General features: G+C 39.3%; 1 protein-coding gene across 1 annotated transcript in view; it reads left to right on the top strand.

Annotated features, from left to right (window-relative positions):
- DMD (dystrophin) overlaps positions 1 to 27,761 on the top strand; it is a gene marked incomplete at both ends in the record, with an annotated part of 1,041,552 nt that extends 1,013,791 nt beyond the window's left edge. The window contains 5 exons of the mRNA XM_079549062.1: positions 1,543 to 1,701; positions 10,091 to 10,334; positions 10,685 to 10,808; positions 14,590 to 14,682; positions 27,664 to 27,761. Of these exons, the coding sequence (XP_079405188.1) occupies positions 1,543 to 1,701; positions 10,091 to 10,334; positions 10,685 to 10,808; positions 14,590 to 14,682; positions 27,664 to 27,761 (718 nt within the window). The remainder of the gene's footprint in view (positions 1 to 1,542; positions 1,702 to 10,090; positions 10,335 to 10,684; positions 10,809 to 14,589; positions 14,683 to 27,663) is intronic.
- Between the last annotated feature and the right edge of the window lie 206 nt (positions 27,762 to 27,967).

Below are 27,967 nucleotides of genomic sequence, written 5' to 3'. Positions count from 1 at the left end.
AGTTCATTCTTTAGCTAATAAAAGCTGTATTAATGTGATTAAGTTAATAACATAACCACTGATTATCCAGCCTCTTCATTACTTGTTTGTACTGTAAAAGTTAGAATAAATATCCTGTGTTTTAGAAGAAATAAGAGCCAGATTTAAATTGCAGTAAAATTAAAGCTCACTGTAAATTCAGAACTGTGGCTGAGTTTTGTTTGATGCCCTGTAGATGTTATTTGCTGATGTTCTCATGGTGTTTGGCTTAAAATTGCAGTTAGAACGCCATAAATATGGACATGTGGTTGGGGGGAAAAAGAGAAAATGCCTGTATATACAGGTACAAAATATTTCAGTGTGTGTTGCCATCATAGTTATATACATAAACGCACACAGGTTAAAGATCACACAGGACAGTGTCTTGGGAAATGGCATTATGCTGCAACATTTTTCACTGTTATTTTGCTTAAGCTGCTTATAAATTCAGAAATAGACAAGCCTTTAAAATTTTGTTTAAAAACAAGAAATTATGCCTGTGAAAAATTTAGTATTTCTCATTTATGAACTAATAGCAATGTTCTCTGCACTGGTTTAACACTCCTGCAGTCTATAAAATGGCATCATTAACATTTCCAGTAATAAAATGCAACAAGAAATATTCTGAATTTTGAGCCATAACAGCTATTCCAAATGTCAGTTAAATTCTAAATTACAAAGGTAACAAGAAAAAAATAAAGCTAGACTGAAATACTTTGTTGTAAGTATTACCATAAAAGCAAGATTCACAATAGCTCTGTAGTTTTTTTCTGTGATTGGCTGGAGGTGTTGCTATCTGTCATGGCTTCTGCTACTGCTGGTTACTACTGGTGTTAGCTGCATAGCCTAGGGCCTGAATGCCATTCCTTAGAGCCTGAAAAATACATCCATTTAATTTTTTGAGATAGTTAAGGTCTTCAGAACTCAGTTTGCTTTTTTCTCCCAGAGAGTCTCTGTTTCAATTGCCTGATAGTTTCAGGGGCAATAAAATAAAGCAGTTGTTCACTTATATTAAATAGAATATATTTATATTCTGAACGTGTATATCACTTGTAATTGCAAAAGAAAAAAAAAAAAAAAAAGCAACTCCTCAATGAGAAACGGCATAATTTTGTTTTATTATGTCAATATTTCTTTTATTTCACTCCATTTACAAGTTTATAGGGTAAAATAGCTAAGTATTTGGAAGCCTTTATTAAATGAGTTGATAAAAAATAGATGCCTCTCCTTTTCTTCAATAACCTTTGTAGAACATAGATCAGGCAGGATAAGATTTTTTTCTCGAGCAGATTTCAAATCTCACTTAGGCAAAAGAGGAAAGCTGTGATTGTCAGCCAAACTATGCTTTAAATATGTGAGAAGCAGAGGGAAAGAGAGGTCAGTTCTACAGAAGGGGAAAATTGGTGTAGACTAAGTTGAACATTTGAGTGGATTTTGTTTTGAGGTATATTGCTCTGCTTTTTACAAAGAGTTCAGTGAATTCCTGTCTAAGAACTGCCTGGTTTATCCTCCTTTGTTTTCCAGCGATGATGAACACTTGTTAATCCAGCACTACTGCCAAAGTCTGAACCAGGAATCCCCCCTGAGCCAGCCCCGAAGCCCTGCCCAGATCTTGATTTCTCTGGAGAGCGAAGAAAGAGGTGAACTGGAGAGAATTCTTGCAGATCTGGAAGAAGAAAATCGGTGGGTTACAGTCAGCTGCAGCAGTGATCGTCTGCACACTAAAGATACGAATGGGAAGAGGGAAAGCTAATAAAATCCTGCAGTTAGAATGTCTTTTAAATTAAATTCATTCTATTAAGTCTACCTAAGCTATTCATGGTTTTCCCTCTGTAAGTGAGATGATGAGGCTGAAAGAGTGTAATTATTAACTCATTCCTATGTTCAGTGCAGTGGTGAGTCAGCACTGAACCTTCAAAATGATGAGCTGCAAACAAATGTATGGGTCACTTAATATCCTTGTGATTATGGTGTCACCTCCAACGAGCTCTGCTAGCTGTGTTTCATAGCATTTCCTTCTGTTCCACTGTTTCCTTTACTTCCACGATAATAGTGAGCTTCATACCAGACTTTGCTGCTAATTGAACAACGGGTGTGCTGGTTTCTGCACTCTACTTTGGAAAAGACAGAAGGAGGTTCATGGAAAGACTTGCATTTCTAAGAAAGGATATGTGAAGTTCTGAGAAGACTTCAATTCATTTGAAATAAATAATCTGTGCAATAACTGCTATTCATCTAGATAGAATTCACCCTGTAGCATTTTTAGGGATAAAATAAGTTATAAAGTTGCATTTACTTCAGAGAAAATGAGTGCTTTCACAGTAACTAAAATATGGATCCATTTTTCTTTCTATTTCTTTGGTTTTATTTTTTGCCATTTCTTCAGCTTTTCAGTACCATATATCATTTAACGCTCCTTCTAATTTGAAGTTTAATTGAAGTTGCCTTCATTAATCAAAAAAAAACCCAAAACAACCCCAAATGATTTCTTGCAGCATCACAACACTGCAGTCCCAATTCTGTGGTACACTGGAGCCATATGCCATCAGCATAAAAAACTGGTAGATCTTGATATATTGATAGATTAATAGCTGCAACCAAGAACTTCTAAAATCAAAACGTAACATAAAAATTATTAGATCTACAGAAAGTACATTCTGTTTGCCTTCTTTTGTCTTCAGCTTTTACGGTATAGGATACCATACAGGATGGCATTTTCATGCTCCTTTTTCTTGTTTCTGCAAGAGCTAGATACTTTTGTCTTGTTTATGTTGAGGGTGTAATGCAGTAATCATTTACCTTAGGAATGTCAAGGAAATAACTGCAGGAGTTGGCAGTGCTATAGATCTTTTCTCCATGCAGAAGTCTCCTTTTGATGCTAGTAATCAATTATAGTGCCTCCATCACCCCATCATCTCTATAAGACTGTGGCTGGGACTTGTTCACAGAGAGCATAGCCCGGACTTGCAGAACAACTTGAGTTGATTTTGGCATTTAGAAACCTGAAATAAGCTATCAGTCACCTAGAATAGGAGGAAGATGTAAATCTGCCTTGTGCTTCCTTCGGACTTGCATCAGCTAGTCCCCTGAACATTAGGTCTGTATTTCTGTATAATGCGCTTCAGCCAGGAAAAAAGAGAAGAGCCTCTTGTCCATAAATACCAGTTTTTACTTTCAAGTAGATCTTTCTCAATAAATCTCCAGGGGCAGAAGTAATTAATATAACTAGTAGTTTGTTTCACACAGGTTTTTTTCATTAAAGTTGAAATTTGCTGTAGAAGTTACTTCTAATCCACCATTATTTTCTCATGCCCTTCTGTTTCCAGCAGTGTTGCACCCTCTCTGAATCAAACCACAAAATCTTCAGGCCACGTCAAGCTTTAGATCAAATTGCTAAGTCTAGCTGTTTTCTGTGAGAAATCAGTAGCAGTGAAAAGACTTGGAGAAATGTTCTATTCTGCCTGAAAAAAAGCTGACATGATGTCTGACAGACCCCTGTCTGAGCCCCACCTTAATCTTGAATATGCTGACTTCCCTTACTCTGTCCATTAGTAGCTGCAATGAAGTCAAATTCAGCTTGTCCAGATGTCATTAAAGCTGAGGACAAGACATGGTTTGAAGCTTCTTTCCATCTGTTACTTAAGTGTTCTGCAAAGTTAATAAACAGGAGACTGAGAAATAAAGAGGAACAGTCAAGAACTTACATTTTTCAGGAGGATTTGGGAGAATGTACAGGATCCTCATCAAGGATGAGGAAAGGGTTTGGGACAGAAAACTGTAGTAAACAAAGCCCTACTTCAACAAACGGCAGTCAGGTTTTGTTGGAAGCAAACTCCAGGCTAATACACTATACATAAACCCAAGTACTTTCTAATTTGGAGGAGAATCAGTGTTTTAAAATAAGCCATTATATTTCACATTTTCAGGACTTGTGTAGTTTAGAAGTATTAGGTAATTGATAAAATAGAAATAATAAGATAGCTTAGTTTTCAGGGACATTGCTGTTTCAAACTGCACCAGGTAAGTGATTCATGGAAAAAGAACAAAAATCAGAATGCTCTTCTGTCTGCATTTAAAACACATTGCTCACTTGGAAAGCAGATGACTCTTCAAGGAGCCTAGTTTTAGATTAAAAAATGGGAATGTGAACATTAATGTTACCTTGAGTTACATAACTGAAAGTTGTAAAAAAATTCCTTTTGGGAGTGTGTGCCTTAAATTTTAGTATTAACCTTATTTAATATAATAATTACTGATGAGGATTAATACATTCAGAGATAACAGAGGAGAACTGTACTGCAAAAATACCTGTTCTGAGGTTTGGCAATCCAACAAGAGCCACAAAGTATAAGTAGGACTATAGTCTGTAGTTTGCATATTTCTGCTATTAGAGGCTTAGTTCCTAGCTGGATGCTGCCACAAGTAGGTTCTGCTTTTAGGGATGAGTCGGGTCTAAAAGCAACAGGGACAAAGAGGTCTGCTTCTTCAGGGCAGTGTGGAAATCTCACTGTTGCAATTTTCATTGATCATGACAAAATCATGACTTTTGTCTCTGCGGACGTCTTTGCAAACCTCTATAAATAAGTTTTACTTAAAATAACGAGGCAGAAGCGTAAAAGAGAAGAGGTTGTTGCTTTTTGTCCTGATAGATTGTCACACCAAGGTGAATGATTTTATACAGGAAACTGATTCCTGCCACAAAAATAAACCATTCAGACAGGATCACTCAGGAGCCATTCATTTGCTTACCTGTCTTTAAAAAATGGTTTGGTCCCTTAAGATCTGTTTTTTCTAGTATTTCTCCTATGAATCAGTTCAAAACTTTTTGGCTCTTAGAAAGGTAGTCAACAAACTGTGATCATATTCCTTGTATGACCCTGATTCTGGTGCATTAAAGCGTGTTCTTCATGTTACTTCTAACAATAATCTCCAGGTAAACATTGTTTATTACCGCAGCATGAAGACTTGGTGAATCTGTTGATGGAAACAGGGCTGAACGTGTTGCAAATCATGTTGTGATTTCTTAGTCCTCTGTCCAGCCTCAAGGTGACTAGACTGTTTCATTTTTGTTGTGAATACCTCAGGTCTTGTCACTGGACTGCCTTTCCTTCCTGGTTTTGAACTAAATGTGATACTTGCTCCTGGGAAGGTACATGGCTAGAAGGCAAGCAGTGCTACATAAATAGTCATCTTTTCATGCCCATATTGGCAGAAATTTTGTTGCATACACTTGTGATAGATTTTGACAGTGAAGATTTAGCTCTCCCTGCCGTGTCTTTTATTATTCTGTAGTTACAGTCAGTGTATGCGTTCACTTCTCAGCAGCTATTGGGAAAGTTGCATTAAGTACCAAAAAGAAGCAGCACTAAGATATTCAAAACACTTCATTATCATTCTGCTTTTTCTTCCACTCTCCACACTTTCCTACCTTTAAAAAAGCCCTTCTCAGTTTTGCTTCTTGTTTTCATTTTTCCTCATCTTGTTTGAGCTTTTTATAAAATTCTGACTTCCATTTGGTTTTCAGTTGCAATTCCTGGTCTCCAGACATTTCCATCTTGATTTGACAAAGGCTCTTTGAAATTGAAAATTTGAGGTTTGGTTTTGGACAGTTTTAAAAGTTCTGCTGCCTATTTTGAATTCTTCTGAAATGTATTATCCAAATTATAAACTAACCTAGCTGTGACACACTTCTGAATTCTTTTATTTTGTTTGGTGGTGGTTTATTTTTTTCAATTCCAAGGACCTCTTGTTAGATATTAATTATTTATCTAGTAGAATTTTGAGATCTTGGTGCTTTTGTAGTTACAATATGACTGCTGTAAATAATTTATACCTAAAACTTGACTGTTAAATAATTCATATTTGCTAAAATCTGAACATTTGGAGAATAGTTTCAATTGGCGAAACTGTTTTACTTGAGCATTAGGCCTTCAGACTCATGCTTAGTTTTACATCACACTGAATATTGTGATAAGATCTTGGTGTATCCAGTAGACATAAAGTAATCTTGCTGTTGAAGACAATATTGCTATATAAAATAAAACCACAGACACTTATAAAAATGCCCAAAAGAACATTCTGAAATTTAAGAGTGAATATATTTCCATAACAAGCAAGATGGGACTTTATGTGTCCATCTCTGGCAGTATATGACATAGATTATGTGAATGTACCACACTAGCATTATAAGGACTGCATGATTTTGCTACAAGACAATCTCAAAACTTTTTGCAAATAATTAAACTACTTCTGTGTTCTTTTAGTGATTTAAAAGATCAATGTTTCCTAATAGTTTCATTGGCTCAATCACTCCAACACACTTCTGTAAAAGGGAGACTTTTTTGCTGTTCTCTCATTAATTTCCCAGCTCTTAGATGTACTATAACAAGAACGTCTCCATGTTGAGCTATTTGCCTTTCCTTTACTTTTCTGACTTGCACTGGATGCGCAATGGGCTGTGAGCCACTGGAGAAGCAATGACATGCCAAATCTCAAAGCTGCCATTTTAAAGCAGCTGTAGTGCTCCTCCAAACCTGACTGGCCTCGACAAAGTTATTTCTGTATAGTTGCCAGTAGCCAGAAAGTGATGTATTTCTAAATATGCTGTGGCTCCTTTTGATATTTATTTTGGCACTGAAAAAGTGGAACTAGATCTTTGGAATGTGAAGCATGATAAGTAAGCAGTGGCACTCTAATGAGGAATAGCGGTAGGCAGTTCATTCACCCGCTTTGTCCATTTCTTCAAACCACTAATTTGCTGTTGGCAGATGAAGAATAACCTGAATTCAGAAATTTTCAATTGCCTCTGAGAGGAATACTCAGCAAATGGGGTCCACTAGGATTTCTCTCACCAGGCAATTAATCCTGCCATTGATAGATGTGATTAATAACTCATGAGCTCTTTACTACCCATTTCTTTCCAATTGCATAAATCAAGGTTACATTGCGTACTTCCCCTGTTATTTTTCTGCATGAATGCTTGAAAGAGGTGCAAGTGTTGTTAATTAAATCTATTTTTTTTTCTTTGTCTCTTTCTCTTACTCAAGTATAGTACATTTTCCCAGTGATCAGAAGATGCATTAGCTGTGTTTGTTTGTGACATCCAGTTGTGAAAGTCAGCCAGTTGAGGCTGGATTTCTGAGTATTGCCGGTCATTGCTCAGTCACATTCATTTACAGAAGATCATGCTTTCATTTTTCCTTTCTCTTTTATGCTGAAAATGTAAGACAGCACCTTTCCTCAGGACACGGATGTTGTCTTCTGAGAGCTGTGGACACTTCTTTGGATGCCTGGCTTGCAGCAGCATTTCTGTTTCACCCCATAGCTTAAAACTATTCCAGAGGTGGGAATAAAAACAGATTGTTCTCTCCCCAAGGAGGTTCTTGGAGCAACTTTCAAATGATTTCTTTCTTTCTGACATTGGAGCTTTTTTCCTCTATGTAAATACAATTCTCTGTATGTTAGATCTCATGCAACTGATAAATTCAGACACCTTTGTTTGGATAATGTGCAGAATCCTTTACAACAGTTTTTTTTCCTGTAGCATTTCAGAAAGAGTTTTAGACTATTCTATATCAAACATGAAAACATTTTTATCTGAATTACTCCTTGATGCGCAGTTGTTTTTCAGTCCCATATTTACTGGAGAGATTTCTCTGTCTTGATACTTGAAGGCATAATCATAGATTCTTTGTAGCAGTGATTATGTTGTAGGTATGACCAACTGCATTTGTTTGGTTTCCCTTAGGGTGGTAGTAAATCTTTTGCTTTACGGCACTTTGAGACTTTCTAAGTCTGCTGTTTGTAGAATATTGCTGCCTTATGCATCTGTGAAACTCCTTACAGGACATTAATAGCCACAGTCTACAGACTTTGTGAAAAACAAGCTTAATGATCAGTAGTATGTAAACTTTAATGTACAGTAGGACTCTGCAATCAGAATCACAGAATGGCCAGGGTTGGTTGGCCAGGGACCTCAAGGATCATGAATCTCCAACCCCCCTGCCACATGCAGGGCCACCAACCTCCATGTTTAATGCTAAACCAGGCTGCCCAGGGCCCCATCCAACCTGGCCTTGAACACCTCCAAGGACGGGGCATCCACAACCTCTCTGGGCAATATTGTTGTCTTTCTCATTCCTCTTCCTTTTAGTATTTTTATTAATTATTCACCAGTTCATTCAGCTAGCAGTATCAGAAAACATTAAGTCTCATGAAAGGCAACACTCATTACAGCCCTTCTTTCTTTCTTTCAGATATTTTTTGGACTTGGAAACTACTTAATAAAAAAATCTTTTTTTTTTTTTTAAATCTATCTAATTTGGAAGCAAATAACTAACTTTTTTAGCATCTTCTTAATTTGCCATTCACAGGTTTTTCTCATTTTTTTTTTGAAGAACTTGTCAATCCCTTTCATGAAATCAAATTTTTATAGCTATTCACAGAGCAACAAGAAAATAATATAGATTATGTCTAACAGCAGTTATTGAGTTCTCTCCATAGTCTCTTGTCCACTCCTTGTGTGGGCTTTAGAGAAGGAAAGAGATTCTGAGTTACAGGACAGCCTGCAGATAGGAAGGATCAATGGATCGATGCCTTTTCTTTCTTTTCATTTTTTTCTCTTTTTATCTTTTTTTGGTTTCCTCTGCAGAAGAGATGTCGTGCAAGGGAGACATCCCTGAGGGATGGTTTTCTGGGGTTTTCACTGTCCCAAGTTAGGATGCATCCACCATACATTTGCCCTGGGACAGAAGTGCAATATTTGAGGAGCAGTCAGCAGTCTGTCTTTATCCTCGGCATCGTTTCATTGTCCAAGTGACGCTGCTCTGGTTCTTGTTTTGGTCACAAAAATGTACCTTCAGGAATTTTTCAGAGCTTAATAATCTTTACTGGGGGTGTTTCTGAAGTGCTAGTTAGACTTCAGACCGAAATGTCAGAGTGCGTTGTGGTTTGCAGGCAAAACTGGAAAAAGTGTCTTATCTCACAACCTCAAGTAAGAGCAAGTTGGGAAGAAATGAAATCTGGGTCACTGCTTGTGATGAGTAAGCAGTTAGCAGCCTACCATCTACGGAGCCATTTCTCCCCCTCTGGGAAGCAATAGAGAAACATCAGAACAACAAAATCCCAGAGCAGGCTATTAGGCATCTCGTGCTTTTCTACTACCAGGTACCATTGTTCCATTGTTGGATTGTTAACCCCAGTAAGGTATATATGTTGTTATAGATCATAATAATCTATGCAGAGTTTTACTGGAGTGAAACTGGAGTTTTATGCAATAGAAAAACAAGCTTAGTAGTGTCATAATGTCACAGTAGACTGCAGCACTGTAGATAGACCAAACTAAGGTGGAAATTAAAGCCTCTTGAGTTAGCGAAACACAGTGCAGTTTAAAGATAGACTATAAATGCAATTGCACTTATATATATATATATATATATATATATATATATAAATATAAAGGGAGGAGAATTATGTGGCCTAATTAATGAGAGCAGAGTTGCAAATGAACTCTTGAATTCTGTGGTTTGCTCTGAATTTTTAGTGTCCTTTTTTTCTTAATTTTCTCATCTGTGCAATGGGGCAAGGTGGTATAAGCTTTGATTAGTGTTTGTTAAGTGCTTTGATTGCTCATTTAGCACTAATTACTAGTGTATTTGTGCTTGGTAGTGCAGAGGCAATTCAACTTGTACTAGCAACTATAAAATGCAGAAAGCTGAGGACTGAACTCAGGACATGTTGTACTGAGCAGGACGGTGTCTGGAGCCCAGCCAGCCTTCTGCTTTGTGTGCCCTGGAAAGGAATTAGTTTTGAACTCTCATGATGCAGAGAGCCTTTAGGCAATACTTGTAGCACAGTTCCATTTGCTGTGCGCAAATCTACGAGGTGTAATCCAACATGGATTCGGAATCAGCAGAATCTAAGGCAGGTTCTGGAGCTGAGCCTCTGTCTCTCTGGTTGCTGCAGGTATCACATCACAGGAGAGGAAGACCGTTCCGACTGCCTGTGGGAGAGGGCAGCGTGAGTAATGCTATTCTGCTTGATAAAGCTTTACTTCTCTGTCGCTTTTCAACAGAAACTTGCAAGCGGAGTATGACCGTTTGAAGCAACAGCATGATCACAAAGGATTGTCTCCACTGCCATCCCCACCAGAGATGATGCCGGTTTCTCCGCAAAGTCCCCGCGATGCTGAACTTATTGCAGAAGCCAAACTGCTTCGCCAGCACAAGGGCCGCCTGGAGGCCAGGATGCAGATTCTGGAGGATCACAACAAACAGCTGGAGTCACAGCTGCACAGGCTGAGGCAGCTGCTGGAGCAGGCGAGTCCTGAGGCCTTTTCTGAGATCTCTGTGATTTTTCAAACAGGGTGTGAGCTGTTGCCCATAATGATAGCATACCACAAAATCATATCTGTAGAGACTAGTCAGCGAAAAATCTTAAATTGTTTAAAATTGACTTCAGGAGGCAAGGTGAAATCATGTTTCAGAGTTCTTATCTAGTTTTCTCTTTTATTCAGAATTTAAATGCATTGGTCGTGTGGATATACTTAAAAAACAAGCAGAAGACTGTGTGTGTTCATGGTATAAACAAAAAATACGGAGGTACAAAAAATTGTGCGACTGTATCAAACTGTTAATAACAATTTCTTCTTTTTTCCCTCAATTTTCAGCCACAGGCAGATGCCAAGGTGAATGGTACAACACTATCATCTCCTTCTACCTCTTTGCAGAGGTCAGACAGCAGTCAGCCAATGCTTCTTCGTGTAGTTGGCAGCCAGACTTCAGAAACCATGGGTAAGATAACAAAGTTCAGATTGTCATAAAAAATAGTTACAGTCCCATTTTCCAGGAAAAAAAAATCTTGCTGCCTTGTTAGTTCAAGTGAAATGAAGTAGACATTTGCATAGTCTTCGATGTCACTTGGCTCTTTACATTTTCATTGTGGCTCAGGCTTTTGGATTTGATGATGATGTGCACAGTAGCGTAGATATTTTGACTTTAAATGCACAGATCAGTCAGGGCTTGAATTCTAAAAACAAACATCAGAAAGAAACTAGTTAAGTGTTTTATTCAGATTGACATTCAGCTATTAAGCATAACACGGCTGACTGAAATGTACATAGTATTAATTAGGACAAAGAGATTAAGTGTATGATTAATCATCCCCATGTTAACTGAGGTGATGGTATTTTTAATATGTCATTGCTTGAGCAGTAGGATAGAGCTGTCACTCTCCAGCAGCTCGTGTATTGTCTCTTCTAAGTAAATGTCACATGAGATGTAGAATAAGGTTAAGTAATAAGATGCCATGAATAGAGATTGGAATTGTTATCCACTGCTGTAGCATTTTCATGATTTCCTGTCTGTTTTATAATTAGGGAGTATTTATTAGCCAGTGGGAAGGATTTTCTGTTAGTGAAATGCAGTCATCCATTGCAGCATCTTTAAGTAGTAGTACTTAAATTACTTAAGCAAGGTAATATTTGAAATTGGAAAGTAACATACAACTTCATAAATATAAATGTATTAAATGTACATCCAAGAGAGGCTTTTGGGGGAAGTGGAAGTCTTAAATGGAAGCTTTTCTCTTTACTGTGGTTAGAGAAAGAGTCTGTCACAGTGAGAAATGGAATGGAAAGAAATGTTTTGGTTGGTCTGAAGTGCCATAGTTATGAGAGAGGCAACCTGTGAAGGAGTTCTGTCTTCCCTCCTGAGTGTGGGTGGAGTTGTCAACTTGTACTGGTATCAAACAAGATGCATTCTGTAGGCTCTACCACCACCAAAAAAAAAAAGTGAAATAAATCGTAGGGTCGCTTAAGTTAAAGACTGGGGACAAGAGTACAATGACAGATAACGGGAATTTCATTTAATTCCTTCTGTAATTATGTTACTAGTGAGTAAATATTTTGCTGCAGAGTAATTTTCAGTGGCTTTCCGAAGAAACGTCATGAATTTCATGACACTAAGTACGCTAATTAAAAAGTCTTACGGTTTCATATTTTTTCCTTTAGTAGGCTAGAAATACAGTCATGTACTTCCTTTCATTTGACTTGATCTAAAATAATTCCCATTTAATATGTGAGACTAGAATTAATTAATATGCATATAATCATATTAGCAGCTGAAGCTTTTTTTTATTTGAAACAGATGTTTAGACATGAAATGGGTTTTTTTCTTTGTTTGATTGAGACAATATGTGGAAGAACAGAGAGGTGTTGAATTGTTATCAGTACGATCATGCTGACACTCAGCAATGCAACAGGGTCAGCAGTAAGGAACAGTGTTTATAAAAAGAATTACTAATCACAGCTGTTGCTGTCACCTTTCACACCAGAAAGCATCATTTGCTAGTTCGAGAGTTTTTTCAAAGCATAACTTAAAGTATTCTGAAATTGTGAATGGAACCAGAATGGTGTTATAAATAATGCTTTCATATGAGAAGCTTGCTCCCAATAAAGAGGGAGTCATAATTTTCAAGAAAATGCCAAGGATCTGTAGGTCTCTAAAGACAGTGACCACTGTGGTAGCTTTTATATATTTTTGTTTCTGACAGGAAACCCATCTCTCTGTTTCGTGTCTCTCTGCTTACTCAAGGAGGGATTAATATAAAAAGCTTTCTGCCAGTGGTGTTGTCCAACCTTTTGGTGAAAACAGTAACTCACTCAGAGCCTAATTTGCAAATCCCTTGATAAAGAGACAGTTAAGCAAGTTGAAAATCTTAAATGGGAAGGCCCTAATCTTTGGCTTTCCCCTTCATTAATGTAGTGGTAACGGAGACTCTCAGAGCCATGAAGCTCTGAACCAAGAGGTTGTTGCTGAACTTCAGTTTATTCAGGTGCCAAAATTTGTGATCCACCCAGCTCTCCATGCCCTTTATAGAAACACAAATAGGGAAGACCAGTTTGGGTGGAGACGTAATGAACATCTGAAGATTTCTTGGCTGGTATCTTGTGTTACTTACAAGGAAGGGCTCCGAAAAATCATCCAAATGGGAAGGAACAAACCAGTGCATTTTAAGTAAAGTGATAGCAGTCCTCAGGGTAAATACAGTTCAATTTATAACAGCACTTACCAGGATATTTGGAATTCCATAACTGTTGCCAGTTTGTCTAAGGCAGTTCTTGGCCGTGAGAGCAGTGCTGCTGCCTTCTTACAATCTTCAGTTGTTTTCTACATGCATGCTCACAAGGCTTGGGTAGATGCGGTAAGATCTTGCTCTAAGTTTCCACCTTAGCATCCCGCAGAGGCTGAAAGGACCTTCATGTTGCTAAGGCACCTCTGTTGATGTAGCACTTGATGCAGAAATAGCTCACGATGTGAGTTGAGTGTTACTGGCTTGTGAACCCAACACCTGTAGAAAAATCTGAACAAACTGCAGCAGTCTCAGCAGCTGTTTTTCAAGCTATTAATGGAATAGCTGTTCATATGAATTATGTGCTTCTTGCAGATGCTTTACCTTTGTTTATCTACACTTTGTTACCAGTAATTCTTTACCATTAAGTCTTTTGAAACTCCTGGCCTGAAGGTGAGGCTAACACTAATTCAAGTCATAAGGAATACATACAGCTGTGAAGTGCTCCTTTTAGCAGCATCTCTTTTAGTAGACATGGCACTAATGTGGAATGCTGATAGTGTTTAAAGAATCTTAACAGCAAATTAGATTATTTATTACTGAAGTTGAGTAGGGCAAGGCATAATAGAAAAAAGGACCCTTACGTCATTTTTAAAATAAGTATGTACCTCTCTGTGATTATTACAAAAGGCAAAATTGTTTTTGTATTTTGGTAGAGATAAAAGGAATCTAGTAAAAGAGGATCTCACTGAAAGTATCATTTAGGTATATTCTCTTTTCAGGTGTTTTATTCCTATGAGAGGCAATGGTTTTACAGTAAAATAAACAGATTGATTGTGGTTATTGGAAACCGCAACCAAAAATAAAATATATTGAATTTCCCATTAAGCTACTGCCCTATGATGAGGTTATAGAAATTGTTCGGTGGGAGAGATGTGTTTCACTTTATTAAACTGCTGCTAAACCCTTTTAAAGTACAATTGAATGTTCTTGGAGCACCAATCTGATGCAATTAAACTGTCAGAAATATTAATAGTGATGCAGATGAGAATCTTGGTTTCTACTGACTTAAGCAGCTAGGCAAAGCAGCACTACTGTGCATCCAGCACTGTTAGAAAGCTGCTCAATAGCAGCACTCACAACAGTAGTTTCTTTTACCATTAATAGAATAAGAGAAGTTGAAACGAGGAGCCTCATCTATAGAACTAAATGTTCCTAGCAGACATTTTGCCCCACTTCTTTTACCAGAGCAGGTTATTTCTTAACTTTCTTATTACAAATTTAAATCAGGGTTAATTGTGTTAAATCCATTTAACTTTCCTTAGATCCTTAAACTTGCAAGAATAGTAAATAAAATCCAAATTGGCAATTTTCATTATGTAGTAAGCAGAGAATGTGGCTAAGTCACTGAGCATAGCTTCATGAAGGACATACGCAGTAGTTGGGATGTTAGCAAATGATTTCATAGTAGCTTCAATGCAGCGGTCTGGATCTGCTTTCCAGGCGAGGACGACCTGCTCAGCCCTCCCCAAGATACAAGCACAGGTTTGGAGGAAGTGATGGAGCAGCTTAACAACTCCTTCCCCAGTTCCAGAGGTAAGCCCTGCTGCCCGGGAGCATGTGCCAGTGGAGGAGGGCATCACTATCTTGTAAAGAAGTTGTGGATGTTCTGGGCAGAGCGGAAGTTAAAACTGCATTCTCTTCCTTCATGTTTTCAGGTGTTTGGGTTTTGGTTTCCATTTTTTTGCTGTTACTTTTTTTTATTTTACCAATTGCTGTAGATAAACCTGTCCCGTTTAGAGTGGAGAAGCAACCTGCCCCTCCTTTACCTTAAGGTACGTCCACAGCTAGATAAGTGGATGAAACAGCATCCTCTCCGACTCTTGTTTCCTTAGCTTTTTATTCTTCTCCCTTTTGGCTGTGTTCCTTTTCTCACAGCTTCTCTCCTTCAGGCTGTCCCCCTTTCCGATTTATGTCAATACATCCTACCACGTTTATCTTCCTGCCTTTTTCCAAGATGAACATGCTTCTAAATAATATTAAACTCTAAATCAGAGTTCTTGACCTTGTAGCACATAAGTTCAGAGTGACAGAGGAAAAACAAGTGGGTGGTTTGTTTGTGCAGCAGAGGCTGCGTACAGCCACAGCATTTCTTTCAATGCCTCTATTCTACTCATTCCTGTTGTTTGCTCAAGGTAGACATTTGTATTTTTTGGAACTTGTTTTTTTCACCAAGGAAGGATCTTACCTGAGTCCAGCTGAAATACAGGAGAGGGGATGAGCAGGATGTACCTGTAGCAGTTAAGAAGGCTCAGACATAATCCTCTTGGCAGAGGGATGTCTCAATGTCTATTGATACTTGGTTGACTGGGTTTCGATAGGGACATAGACTGCCTGCAGGAGCTCTCTTAGATACCATTCTTGACTAACTAGGAATAGAAAATAAAGGTTTTTATTTTATTAGTGAGAAATGAAAAGTAAAAGTTCGCGGGTAAAAATAGCAGCATATGCATACCAGTGGAAAAAAATGGAAATTTTTAACAATAGTTAATATTTTAGTTCAGAAAGATAAGCTGTAACTTCACATCTCCATTCTGTTGTTACAGAATGTGGTGATTTAAATGTGGAGAATGAATATATTTCCTGATTTTATTTCTCTTTTCAATAACCATATTAAAAGTGTATTAAAAGAGATCGCAAGAAATATATTCTTTGTGAAGAAACAACGAAGAAAAAGTGGCGAAGTATTTGCTGGGACAGTCTCCTACTCGGACAGATGAGAACGAATCAGAATTAGTATGTTTAGATAACAATTTATTTTCACAGATGGTGCTGATTCAGAGCTGTTTTCCCACTGCTTATAAATGTGATATCCTTATCTTTCTATCCTTTGCTTGTACAGCAGAAAGACTGCTCCACAATACTTGGCCTTTGTAGACTCTATAAGCTCTTCTGTCCCTGAAATAATATATCACTCATATCAAATTTTCTAAAACACAGCCGCTGTTTGTTCCTGTTTTTCTGCCTGACTAGCAACAGTAAAGGACAAAATTATTCTCTAAACGGAGAGAGTCTGACAAAATCAGAGTTCCTACAAGACATTTCTCTTGGACCTGACCAAACCAGTTTTGGGCTTTATAAGAGCCTGTCTCTTCCCCTCTCTTTGGCTACCCAGTAAGATTAGTTCACTTGGGAGAAAAAGTTGTTCACTTCTTGTGACTTATTTTACAGTTTGGGCTAAAGAGATCAGGGATGCATTTCATCGTCTTACTTTGTTCTTTATTTTTTGATGCGTTTTGCACTAATGTTAGGTTTGTATAGTTGCTTTTTGATTGAGGAGTAGGGAAGGTAAAACCATCCGTGGAAAAAAGAATTTTCTCCCACAGCCAATGCAAATGGCTTTCCAGTCACTGATATATAAGGCTGGTGAAATTGTCAATTTTGCTGAGACTTCACGCATACTTCGGTAATGGAGTTTTCTTCTGCTTCATTTTAATGATTAACTGATATTTTCAGTTGAATATCGTGATACTGCATAAACGGAGCTTACATCAACAGATACTTTGCCACAGCCAGGATTAGAGTGTAATCTAAGATGGTGCCATCCACGTGCAGGCAGCTACCACAAGTTTCTGGGATGCTACTTGTAATTTACAAGACTGTAGATGGGGGAAAAGGAAGCAGAGCTGATTCGTTTCAGCAGAACTCTGAATTGAAGGCCATCTTGCTGTTGAGACGTGCAAATCTGTATCTCTCTATCACTATATCTATAGTGTCAGAGCAGCATAAGATAAGGATTCAGAAGTGGTGGAAGTGTTATTTCTTTACACGACAGGCAGCATAAAATCTCGAGCCACTTGCAGATTTTCAATAAACAAAACAATAAGCTCAAGCAACAGGCACAAATCTATCCAGATTTTCTTACGTTAATTCTTTTATTTTTTTAAGTAGACTTAAAAAATTGTCTGTTGCAAGAAACACAGTCATCGTAGCTTGGCTGTCGGAGTGCTTTCTGACACAGTAGCTCATGAGATATTATTTAAAACTTGAATTCAAACTACGTGGATTAAATGCAACCACTCAGAATGCATACCATCTCTAAGAGTTCAGAATAGCAGGATGATAGATTAAATGTGCAAGGTTGACTAGGGTTTGAAATAACTTTGTTTTTTTTTCTATACTAATGTTGTAGAAAGAGCATTCTGCTGTGGTATTAATAGATTATGCAATTTCAGAGGAGCTACAAATGACATGTACAAATGACATACAAATGTACAAATGACAGCAAAATCTTAGTTTGAAAGAGAATAAAAAAATGAAATCCATCCTTCCAAATAACCTGAAATTGGAATAAATGGAGGAAATCTGGGGTTGTATTAAAAGCCTGGCAAGTTACTGTCAATACATTAAACAGGATATTGCTTCAGGAAGCTTTTATTTTGGCCTTCTGAAACAAAGCAATAAGTTATATGGTATTGGTTAATTTTTAGTCACCTGGAGACAGATTTGTTTTGATTATCGTATTTACCAAATCTTTGCTATATATTGGTGCTCTGAAAGAGACATCAAGGTTTCATGGCATTTGTTTTGAATGTATTTTAGAAAACCATGCATTAAACAAATTAAGTCACAGATCTTCATGAGCAGATTTCAGATGAAGTAACTTGTATTCCTTTGTACCTTTTATAGGGGTTCAGTTTCTTCAGTTTAACCTTTGGGCAGTTGTTAGCGTTTCCTAAGTAGTGCAGGACCTCTGTGCTCTTCACACAGCTGAAAGCTTTGTAGGTGCTGAAAGCCATTTGATTTCTGTGGAGGAAAATGTTGCTGAATACCTGATGATTGCTATCCCTAAGTAGTTTTTCTTTACTTGAAGCCTATGAGATTTCCCATCCATTCCTGCTTTACTTTGCTGCTCCCAGCAAATTCACAACTGCTGCAGCTGCTCTAGACAGCTGCTGTGCTAACTCATAACAGATGTCAAAGCCAGAGGGCTGGCATTTAGTGGAAATATACTATTAAATACCACCTCAGTGGTTTAGTTGACCCTGCTAGATAGTAGGCCACAGAGGAAAACATTTTCACACTGTGTTTGTGCCCAGGTACCTGAATCTCCTGGGAATTCTTTTGTAATTAGAAAGTAAGATTGTCAGGGTAGTATTTTTAAAGCCAAACTCATTTCTCCTTCAACACTGAGGACAAAGAGCTTGCATTATTGCAGGTGGATCTCACAGTGGAGCAGACTATTTTGTAGTTACGGTTTTGTGGCAAATGGTATTTGTGAGTGAAACTCAGAAGTGAATTTCAGGACAGTTCTTGAGTTACTGAACTCAGTATGAGTTCCCCACAATGTCAGTGCAGAGCAGTGCTTGTAGAAGTAGGAGCAATGATGTGGTTAGAAATGAGACGGTGGTGGCTTCAAAGAGCTATGAGGCTGTGGCATTACTTGGACACCTCTAGAGAGGGATCAGCACTCACCATAATTATTTAACACAGTACTGCCTAATACAGATGTTTTTTTGTGCAGTGACATTACAGGATCCCACAACATTAAATAAATGGCACTAAGAATAGCAGAAGTTCTGCTTTACTTTTATCTCATTCACATAGAAGCATACCAGACACATTCTTTTCTTGCATCACCCAGCTTCTATGAATGGGATAATGTTGTAAGTGGAACTAGCAGCTTTGATCACTGCAAATAACAGAATTTTTCTTATTCTGGCAGCTAAACACCTCATGACTCAGACTTTTCACAATGTACTGAATCATAAGAATACGCTGGAGTAATTACACTGTAGGGAATTCTGGAAATACTCTTCCAGTTGAGCTAGCTTGGCTCCTTCTAGTGTGTATTCCCCCCCTCCATGCTGTGGTCCTGCATAGCACATCACTTGGCCCAGGTGACTGAGATTCCTTACAGTTCTTTTGGGGCGGTGTGCTGTAGTGTGTAGCAGCTGAGCTGTTCTGCAGAGTTCTGCAGTAGTGATATGGAGGGCTAGATCCTTTCTGACACTGAGTACTCAATCCTGATGTAAACTAAGAATACATTAATAAAAGTCACAACACTTCAATCCACTTCTATTTTAAGAAAAAAGTACTGTTTGCAGATCTCTCTAAAGCCTGCCCCTCTCCTGCATTCTGTGGAAGAGAAGCAATTCAGTGGGTGCTTTGTGCTCTGTGCTTTAATCTAAAACTGCATAGATGCATGAGGTTGCTGAGCCTTTTTCTGCTCCTTGTAAAACTCTTGCAAACTTATCATATTCTTTCCCTGCCTTTCTACTGCAGGTCATGACACCTTCCAAAACTTGACAGCAATTAGGTCTCTGTTATGCTGACCAGTGTCTTCTCTGTCACATAGCTTTCTCTCCCCCTGCTGTCTCATAACACTCACAATTACATTACTTACAGCAGCTCTGGGGCAAAGATCATTCTCTTTCTTAAACAGTATCTGCCTTTGAGGCTCTTAGAGGCCTAAGACTCATGGTCTGGCAGTACCAGTGCTTCAGGAGTGTACCAGTTGCAATGGAATATGGCTTCTGGAGATGGCGAGTATTTATTGTCACTGGACATAGAATGGGTACAGGGGGAAGTGTTTCAGCAGTTGATTTGTACCCAGCTTTCTTTTTTTTAAAGCAAAATACACCACAACAAGTGTTTGAGAAGAATCTGTTGGATCAAAGTGTGGCTTCTAGGAAGGTTCATAAGGCACATCTTTTCAGCTGAAGTCATTACTGACTGCTCGGTTTTGTTGTTGCAACTTAAAAGTGTTGAGAAACTTTCCTTTTTTTTCCCTTTTACTTCATTTTTCTCCTTCTTCGTGCCTTTGCTCTATCATTGTTAAATGCATGCCGGTCGACTTGTTGGAAATACCTTCTTGAGTACATTTATCCTGAATGTGAGAATAGTAATATTCTGTCTAATGGCTTTAGGTGTAAAATGTATGTGAGTACACCTATGTGTACATATGAGTGAATACATGGGTACGTACATATGTAGGCAATAATAAAATATGTTTAGATAAAATAATTTTGAAGTTGGATAAACACGGTTTTACCACCAGTGCTAATTAGAAGAAGTACACAAATTGACAAAATGTGCATGCCCAGAATATGAATCAGATTTTCTCTTTCATCCTTATCCTCAGCTGAAAGGGCTGTGTGTTGGTTTTAGTGGTTTTCTCAAGTGTTTTTGCTAAGTTAAAACCAAACAGCAGATTACAGAACTGTTCTTGAATAAATCAGCTCAGAATTGTCAGTGGATTTCAGTGTACTTTCAGTCTTTGTTTAAAGCACAAATAGTTACTTTATATTAAGTTCCTAAATGGAAACTGAAGTGTCTTTTACGGTATGAAGAATATATTCATGTTGTGTTGTTGTTGTTGTTTTTTTCTTTTCTGATATTTCTTCCACTTCCTCTCTCTGGTCCTAAAGGAAGAAATGCCCCTGGAAAGCCAGTGAGAGAGGTTAGTGAGATGCAAGCTCACTGCCATGGCTTCTGTTTGTCACATCTTGCTTTCTGTGCCCAGCATGCGTGTGACAGCAGCACGGTTTGTTTGGGTTTGTTAAAGGGTGGGGATTGTCTTCTTGTGGTTTTAGTTTTGTTTGGTTTTGCTGAGTGCATTTCCCACGAGTGCTCTAACAGCAGCGTACCTCTCAACTTTCCACAGAGACAGCGTTAGCCCAGGAGCGTGCCTTTTCCTCCTGAAGACGGAATTCAGGGGCAGGGAGGAGAAAGCAATACGTTGAAAGTAAATCTTTGTGTGACAAATGTGGTCAGCAAAAAATGCTGCTGTAATTGACTTACGTTCTGCTTTTCCTGCGTGTAAACAAAACAGAGAGACCCGTGTCCCTTACTGTTCTGTTTACATACTTGCAGTTTTATTTACATCTGTGTGCCAGTGTACCAACCATGAACCGCAGTAATTAGGTGTCCTATTGTTTTTCTTCAACACAGTGAGAGTTGAGAGGTACAAGAGATTCAGGTGTTTTAATTTACTGATATACTGTTGCACTATGAAGAATGCTACTAACATTCACCAGATCCACAGTGCTGCTTTCAGTGAACGGACAGTGATTTTCAGTGGGCACTTTGGGCATGGTTTGTTTGATGCATTTGTACGTCGTTAATGGAGGAAAACGTGTTGTGGTGTGTTGTCATAGCCCCTTTTAAAGTATTTCCAGAAAGCCTTTATTTTTTCCTCTGTGAAGCTGCTCTTCACTCTCCAACCAGAGACAACGTTTTCAAAGATGAATTCTCAGGGAAAATCATTATTGAAGATAAAATATTCAGGGACTGCCTGAGCGCAGTAGCAGGTAGCTGTGAAATGTCCTTTCCTATGCAGCAGGGCGAGCTCAAGAAAATGCACTACACTGGGCGTTTGGCTGAGCTCTTGTGAGCCCCCAGTCACCCACACACTACACTGGGTAAGCCAGGATTTGTTGTGATGTGATGCCTTGAAATACAGCGGTTCTCTGCATTTGCTGTAGCGGCTTGCACGGGTATTTGGAGGAGTGAGATCCTCGGTGCAGATTACATCTGCCCTCAAAGGTCAGGTCCTTTCAAATGGATGAAAAAGGGTGCTTGGCATGTCATCAGTCTGCACCAGTTCCGAAATGGTGTGAAATTGATTTCATATCCAGCCCTTCGCATATGGTCTGAGAATTGTTCTCCAGTTCAGCAAAACAGGTTGTTGATTTCCATTATCCTCATTCATATGTATGCGTATTGTGCAGAAAAAGGAGAAGGTTCTGCTGCTGAGGACATTTGATACAATTAACAATATGAAGGTAGAAAAATAGCCATGTTTTTACCTGCTCGCATTCTATCAGCATAACCCTAAAAGCCCTGACTTCTTCAATGAATTGCATACTGCCCTCCAGTTGTGTTTGTGCTCACTGATGATTCCAGAGAGTGCTTTAGTAACTTGCAGAGCTGAATATAAAGCACAGTTCTCTGCGTGCTCGTGGAGTATATGAGGTAAGTTACAGAACAGCTTTTACTTTATGCATGAATCCATTTGTGCATTGTCAGATCATGCAATTTTAAACCCGCTGGCCAAGTTTTGATCCCATTTTGCGCATTAAGTATTGTCTTCATGTGTAATCCCATGGATTTCCTGGCATTAACTCAATATGAATAAGGGCATCAAAATTCAAGCCACCAACAGAAAGTATTTTTCTTTTGTGGGGAAAGAATAAGAAGTCTGTGCTGCTGAAAAGTGACCGTGCAGCTCTGGGCTTTCTTAATTTACGTTCTGTCCACTCATTGGAGGCTGAGTACTCCACGTTTATTTCTGTGACAAGCTGTACTGGAAGATTGATATTCAATTACTGTGCCCTCACCCAAGGGCCTTAATTCCAGTATCACCTCTAAAGCAAATTCAGCAGATATGGAGCACATCATTCTGTTTGTGACCAGAAATGATGGAGCTACTGTCTGCAGGAATAAGGATCTCCCGCCTTCAAAGCGAACACTCTTGTATTAGTATTCCCTCCATTTTACAAGTATCAGCTAATACTCTCCTTGCCCACTTTGAGCAATGCTGCTGCAATTGAAAGACTGTAGTAGTATTTTTCTTAAATAACATCTTTCAATCTTTTAGTGCCTAAAGCATAGATAAAACCTTTTCAGCTTTAAAGTATTAAAAAAAAAAAAAAGGAATTAATGCCTTTGGTGAAAATATATATTAAAAACATTAATAATAAAAAGTGTAAAGCTATGATATATATTTTTCTAAGTGCTTTAGGGAGAGTATTATTCTCATTTGCTTCTTAATTAAAAATGTCTGTATCTTATGTTTCAGTCTCACAGCAGGCAAGGAAGCAAGTGTTAAAAAAAAAAAAAAAACAGCTATATAGAAACAGTTAATTTGAGCTCTTAGGTAATAATAGCATTATGGAAGGTATATTCATTACATATACAGTACTGGGAAATTATTGCATATGTTAAGGCCACAAAGATGATCAGAGAACTGGAGCGCTTCTCCTATGAAGACAGACTGAGGGAGTTGGGCTTGTTCATCTTGGAGAAGAGAAGGCTCCAAGGAGAGACCTCATTACAGCCTTCCAGTACTTGAAGGGAAGGGGATAGACTTTTTCCATGGGCGTATAGTGATAGGACAAGGGGGAATGGATTTAAACAGAAAGAGGGGAGATTTAGGTGAGATGTTAGGCAGAAATTCTATACTCATATGATGGTGAGGCGGTGGACTAGAGAGTGCCCCAGCTCTGGAGGCACTCAAGGCCAGGTTGGATGGGACCCTGGGCAGCCTGAGCTGGTCGGGGGCAGCCCTGCCCACCGCAGGGGTTGGCACTGGGTGATCTTTAAGGTAACTTCCAACTTGAGCCATTCTGTGATTGTGTGTTGTTTTCAACTATTTGCAATCTTGTCCTATATTTTACTCCCTTGTGCAAGTGACTCCACCCTCCACCCCCAGCACTTAACCCTGATAAATTTTTGCTGCATCATTCAGAAGGTTGCTCAGGTCATGTCTGCCACAGGAAAGGAGCTCAGAAGCTAAGGTGCCCCAGAGCAAGGGCAGCCAAGTTCCAGCCTGAGCTGTGTACCCACAGACATGATAGCTTTCCACAGAGAATTCACAGAAACCCTGTGAAACACTTCACTCTTCTGTGCAAGAAGGTGAGGAATCATGAATCTAAATTAGACTGCTTCCCCAGTCTGCCTCTGGTGCTGTTACAAGGGAGCCTAAGGTAAGAAAGAAGGACTTTCATCTTTTATTTTGTGTTGCAAAGCTGCTCCGGGACTCGTGGCATCATTAACACTAACATAGTTCAGCAGTAAACACCTCTTCCCCAGACAGCGAAATGCAAAGCAGTGACAGGTCTTTTAAAAGAGCAGACTTGAAGCACGGTAGACGTCAGTGAATAAATACAGAAGCACCTGATGTAACAGTAGTGGAAGGCTTAATTCTAGCTGCTGCAGAACAAACAGTGTCACCAGGGGGCAGTGAGCTCAGAGCCAATTGGAAGCCCCCCCTCACCTCGTTCTTCCTCCATCTCAGGGCAGCCTGGGGCACAGGGCTGGCAGGGGCACAGGCAGCAGCTCCTGGGCCACCATCACCCAGAGCTCTGCTGTTTTCATGTACATCCAAGCTGCTGGCGGGGCAGTGATGTCCAGCTAAGGGTTGGCTGGGGCACAGCCAAACTGTGTGCTCTTCTGTCTTATCCTACCTTCCCATGCTGTCCTGGGACCACAGTGCCAAGGCTGATGGACCAGTCCAGCTGTTAACATAAACTGCAGTCAGCAGTGGTTTATAGTGGTTATGCTCTGAACTGTAAACTCAGATGGCTCAGGAGGAGATGCACGGTTGTTCCGCTTTTCTGCAGAGGAAGTTATGACCCGTGGTACAGGCAGAACATGGACAGGAACTCATATCTGCTTAATCACCCCAGCATAACGCTGCACAGCTTTTGTGGAGGAAGAACAGATTCGAAGCGTGGTTATCTCAAAAATATGGCAGCAATTAACAGAGAAAAGAAAAAAGCACTAGCATACATGCCCATAATTTTTATGCTTTGAAGAATAGCTAGAGATCTCTGCATCCATCTTGGCCTGTGTTTCAGTTGCCTGAACAATTTAGCAATTTGTACCTGCTGTGGCAGACTTTTAAAAGACTTGCTTATATTTTCTTTTGATTTAAGTTATTCTCTCTAGACCTAGTCTTTTCCTATAAAATCAGCTTGTTTTTGTTACCTTTACTGCTCTGTGTCTGACAGAAGAAAATAGTAGTAACTAGTACTGAATTTTTCTGAAGATGGGTTTTTGCAGTTTGATTGCAGTTTGGGTGATAACTCTTTCTTGAAATGAGAATGAAATTGGAATGAGTGGCCTTGGAGTCCCAGAAAAGTCTGGTATTGATTCTAGAATCAGTCATCACTGTGAATCTGAATGAGTGATCCCTCAAGTATGTCTGCTCCCTCTGCAAGTTACCTGATAACAGCCTCCAGCACTCTCCTGCCCTTTGTCTGTAGTGTGCTGCAGGCAAGGAAGAATGTTATTTAAAGCTAGAGGTTGCTTGACACAAAAAGGACTTTCATCCTCCAAAGTCAGTATGTTTGTAGGCATGCTGCAGAACAGTCAGTTTATACCAGGGTTATTCTGGTGCCATTTGCTACCTAAGCATATCAGAGCTTCGTATAAGTAGAGCAGGCCAGTGACAGCTGTGTTTCAGTTTACCAGAGGATCTCCAATCCAAAATTATTGCTTTCCTATGACTTCGTCAATTTTTCTTTTTCCTGGATTGATCTCAGCCAGAGGGATTGCACTGTAATAGGGAGGGGTAAATGAAGATTGAGGGCCATTACTACAATTGCTTCTTAAAGTTCATGCTAGCATTTAATTACAGCCTGCCTGGTGTAAGAAATATTATCCCTTAATCTAAGGTATCTTTTGACCAAAACTTGGCAGGAAGTTTTCATATGCTGTTTCTTGACATGCTTATGAGCGAATGACAAGTTCTTGCATAGGATTAAGACTGTACATTAATGTTTTTTATAAGAAATTACTGTGTGATGCATCTCTTTTTTCTGTATATGAGTGCGAGAAAGAAGATACCATTGCATTAGAGCCAAGTATTTCTTTGTTTCAATATTGGGCACTGTGTCATGTGCTCACTCTGAAGTGGAAAGCTTGGTGAGCATTTATTGCTTAGATGTGGGATGATTTTGTATAAGGAATGCTACATTCCGAAGAACTGGTTCAAATGTATGTATGTGAAGGTAAAAAGTGGTAGTAAGTGGTGAATATTAAGTAATGTCACCCCAAGCTTCTGTGCGCTGTAGAAATGCTGGCAGTGCATGATTATCACAGTATTTGAACATTTGGAAGAGAATGGTCTTTTCTTCCAGCTTGTGTTGGTGAGCGTGATTTGTCCCACAAGAAAGGGTTGCTCTTGTTGTTAGAGACAACAGCTATGTCAGGAGGGGCAAGAGCCCTGTAGGTGGACAGTATTAAATGGCTTAAGCCTGGCTTAGTCAGGCTTCTTCAGGGCACAGGTAGTGAGTTGTGTGAAAGATGCATCTTGGATGTTCTGGTCATGTCCTGACTTCATTCAGGTGCTCCTTCTTTTTGGACTATGGTGAGGGCTCAGCATACAGGTTGACACAAAGCATTCCTGGGAAGCAGAGATGTGGGCAGACAGTGTTGCACCTTCAGCACTCTCCCAAGGAAATACTCTACTGCAAGTACTCTCGGGGAGTAAATCAAACCCTGCAGGCCATAGCAACGTGGAGTTTTATTGAGTAATGCTTCCCCTGTTAAATTCTTTCATTTCCTGGCATTCTGCTGCTTGGGGCCTTCAAGAGTTGGAGGTCATGTGCACTTCTTCACATCTAAATAAATCTTTCTTCTGTCATTATTTTCTGACTCCTTTTTTAACTCATTTATATGTTTGGCCTCTACATCAGCCTGTGGCGATGAGTTCAATAATGTAATTATGTACTGTGTGGAATATAATTTCCTTCTGCTGCTTTTAAGACTTGTCTGCTTGCTCCTCCATGTCCTTGAAAGGAATCTTGAATTGGATGTTTATCCTTTAGGCTGCCTAGATCTCTGCCATATTCCCTCTTCAGTCATACACTTTCAAGAAGGAGGCTCCAGGTGGGCTTCAGTTGCTTGAACCATGATCTCTGTCATTTGAGATGTTTCAAGGGTGTTTCAGACAGTGGTAGAGGGCTGCCGAACTGCCACAGGGCTTAGAGGAGACCCAACATTTCCTGAACAGTGGCCAGAGACCAACAGGGAGTGCCAGGTGCCTAATCTGACAACAGTTGGCATTTTAATCCCCCTACCTTCACATCTGTTTAGTCTCTAATTTTGTTGAAGCAATTTATTACTGCTGGTCAGCACTGTGACCTTTAACTTTCCCTTGGTGAAATGAGCATCAGAAGAAGTTATAGATTCTGTCTTCAGAACTTGCAGTCTGCATTTATTTGTCACTTCTGTGTGGGAGACCTGTATGTAGTTACTTGATAACTGGGCGTCTTAGTACTGCTGGACTGCTGTCTGAAAGGCAGAGGACATTACAGGAGCTATTACTGAAGAGACTGAGTAAACCGCAGCCATTTACTTTGTTCCAGCTATCAGTGCAGCCATCCTGCTGGGACTCCTTGCCTTTAATGAAGTAGTTAATTACTGCTGATCTGTTTTCTATTTTTCTCCTCGATAGAACTTTGAACGCTCAAACACTTGCGCCACCAGTTGGAAGGATTTCGGTGATATTGTTGGATGTAATGACGGCTTTTGGTGAACGTTTGTTATGATGCGGTTTCCTCACTACTGGGGATTTTTGTTGGAACGCAGACACGCTGGCTTATTGTCAATGTAGCTTACACTAGCTGTTCCAGCCAGAGCTGCTGTTAAGTGTTCCAGGAAATTGGCAGCTTTTGCTTATGATGACATATGCTCATACAGGAGACTTTTGGAAACAGTACTCTGTAGCGTACTGCGCTGGGGATGCCAGTGAGCCGTTCCTGGAGAGTGACACATCTTGTACTTGGCCTTTTCCACGAGATGTTCCTGTCTCATTTTAACGTCCTCTTCTTTGCCTTTCTTTTCTAGGCCACAATGTAGGGAGCCTTTTCCACATGGCGGATGACTTGGGAAGAGCGATGGAAACCTTAGTGACAGTGATGACTGACGACAAGGTGTTAGAATAGCAAGATGTGTTTTACAACTTCAGGCGTCCCGCATGGTTTTTATAATATTCATACTACAAAGAGGATTAGACTGTAAGAGTTTACAAGAAAACAAATCTATATTTTTGTGAAGGGTAGTGGTACTATACTGTAGATTTCAGTAGTTTCCTAAGTCTGTTTCTGTTTTGTTAACAATGGCAGGTTTTACACGTCTATGCAATTGTACA

The sequence above is a fragment of the Tetrao urogallus genome (genome assembly GCF_951394365.1).
Source record: "Tetrao urogallus genome assembly, chromosome: 1".
In the NCBI taxonomy this organism is placed as follows: Eukaryota; Metazoa; Chordata; class Aves; order Galliformes; family Phasianidae; genus Tetrao; species Tetrao urogallus.
Note: the sequence above shows the minus strand (reverse complement) of the source record. Positions and strands in the feature narration are given on the sequence as shown.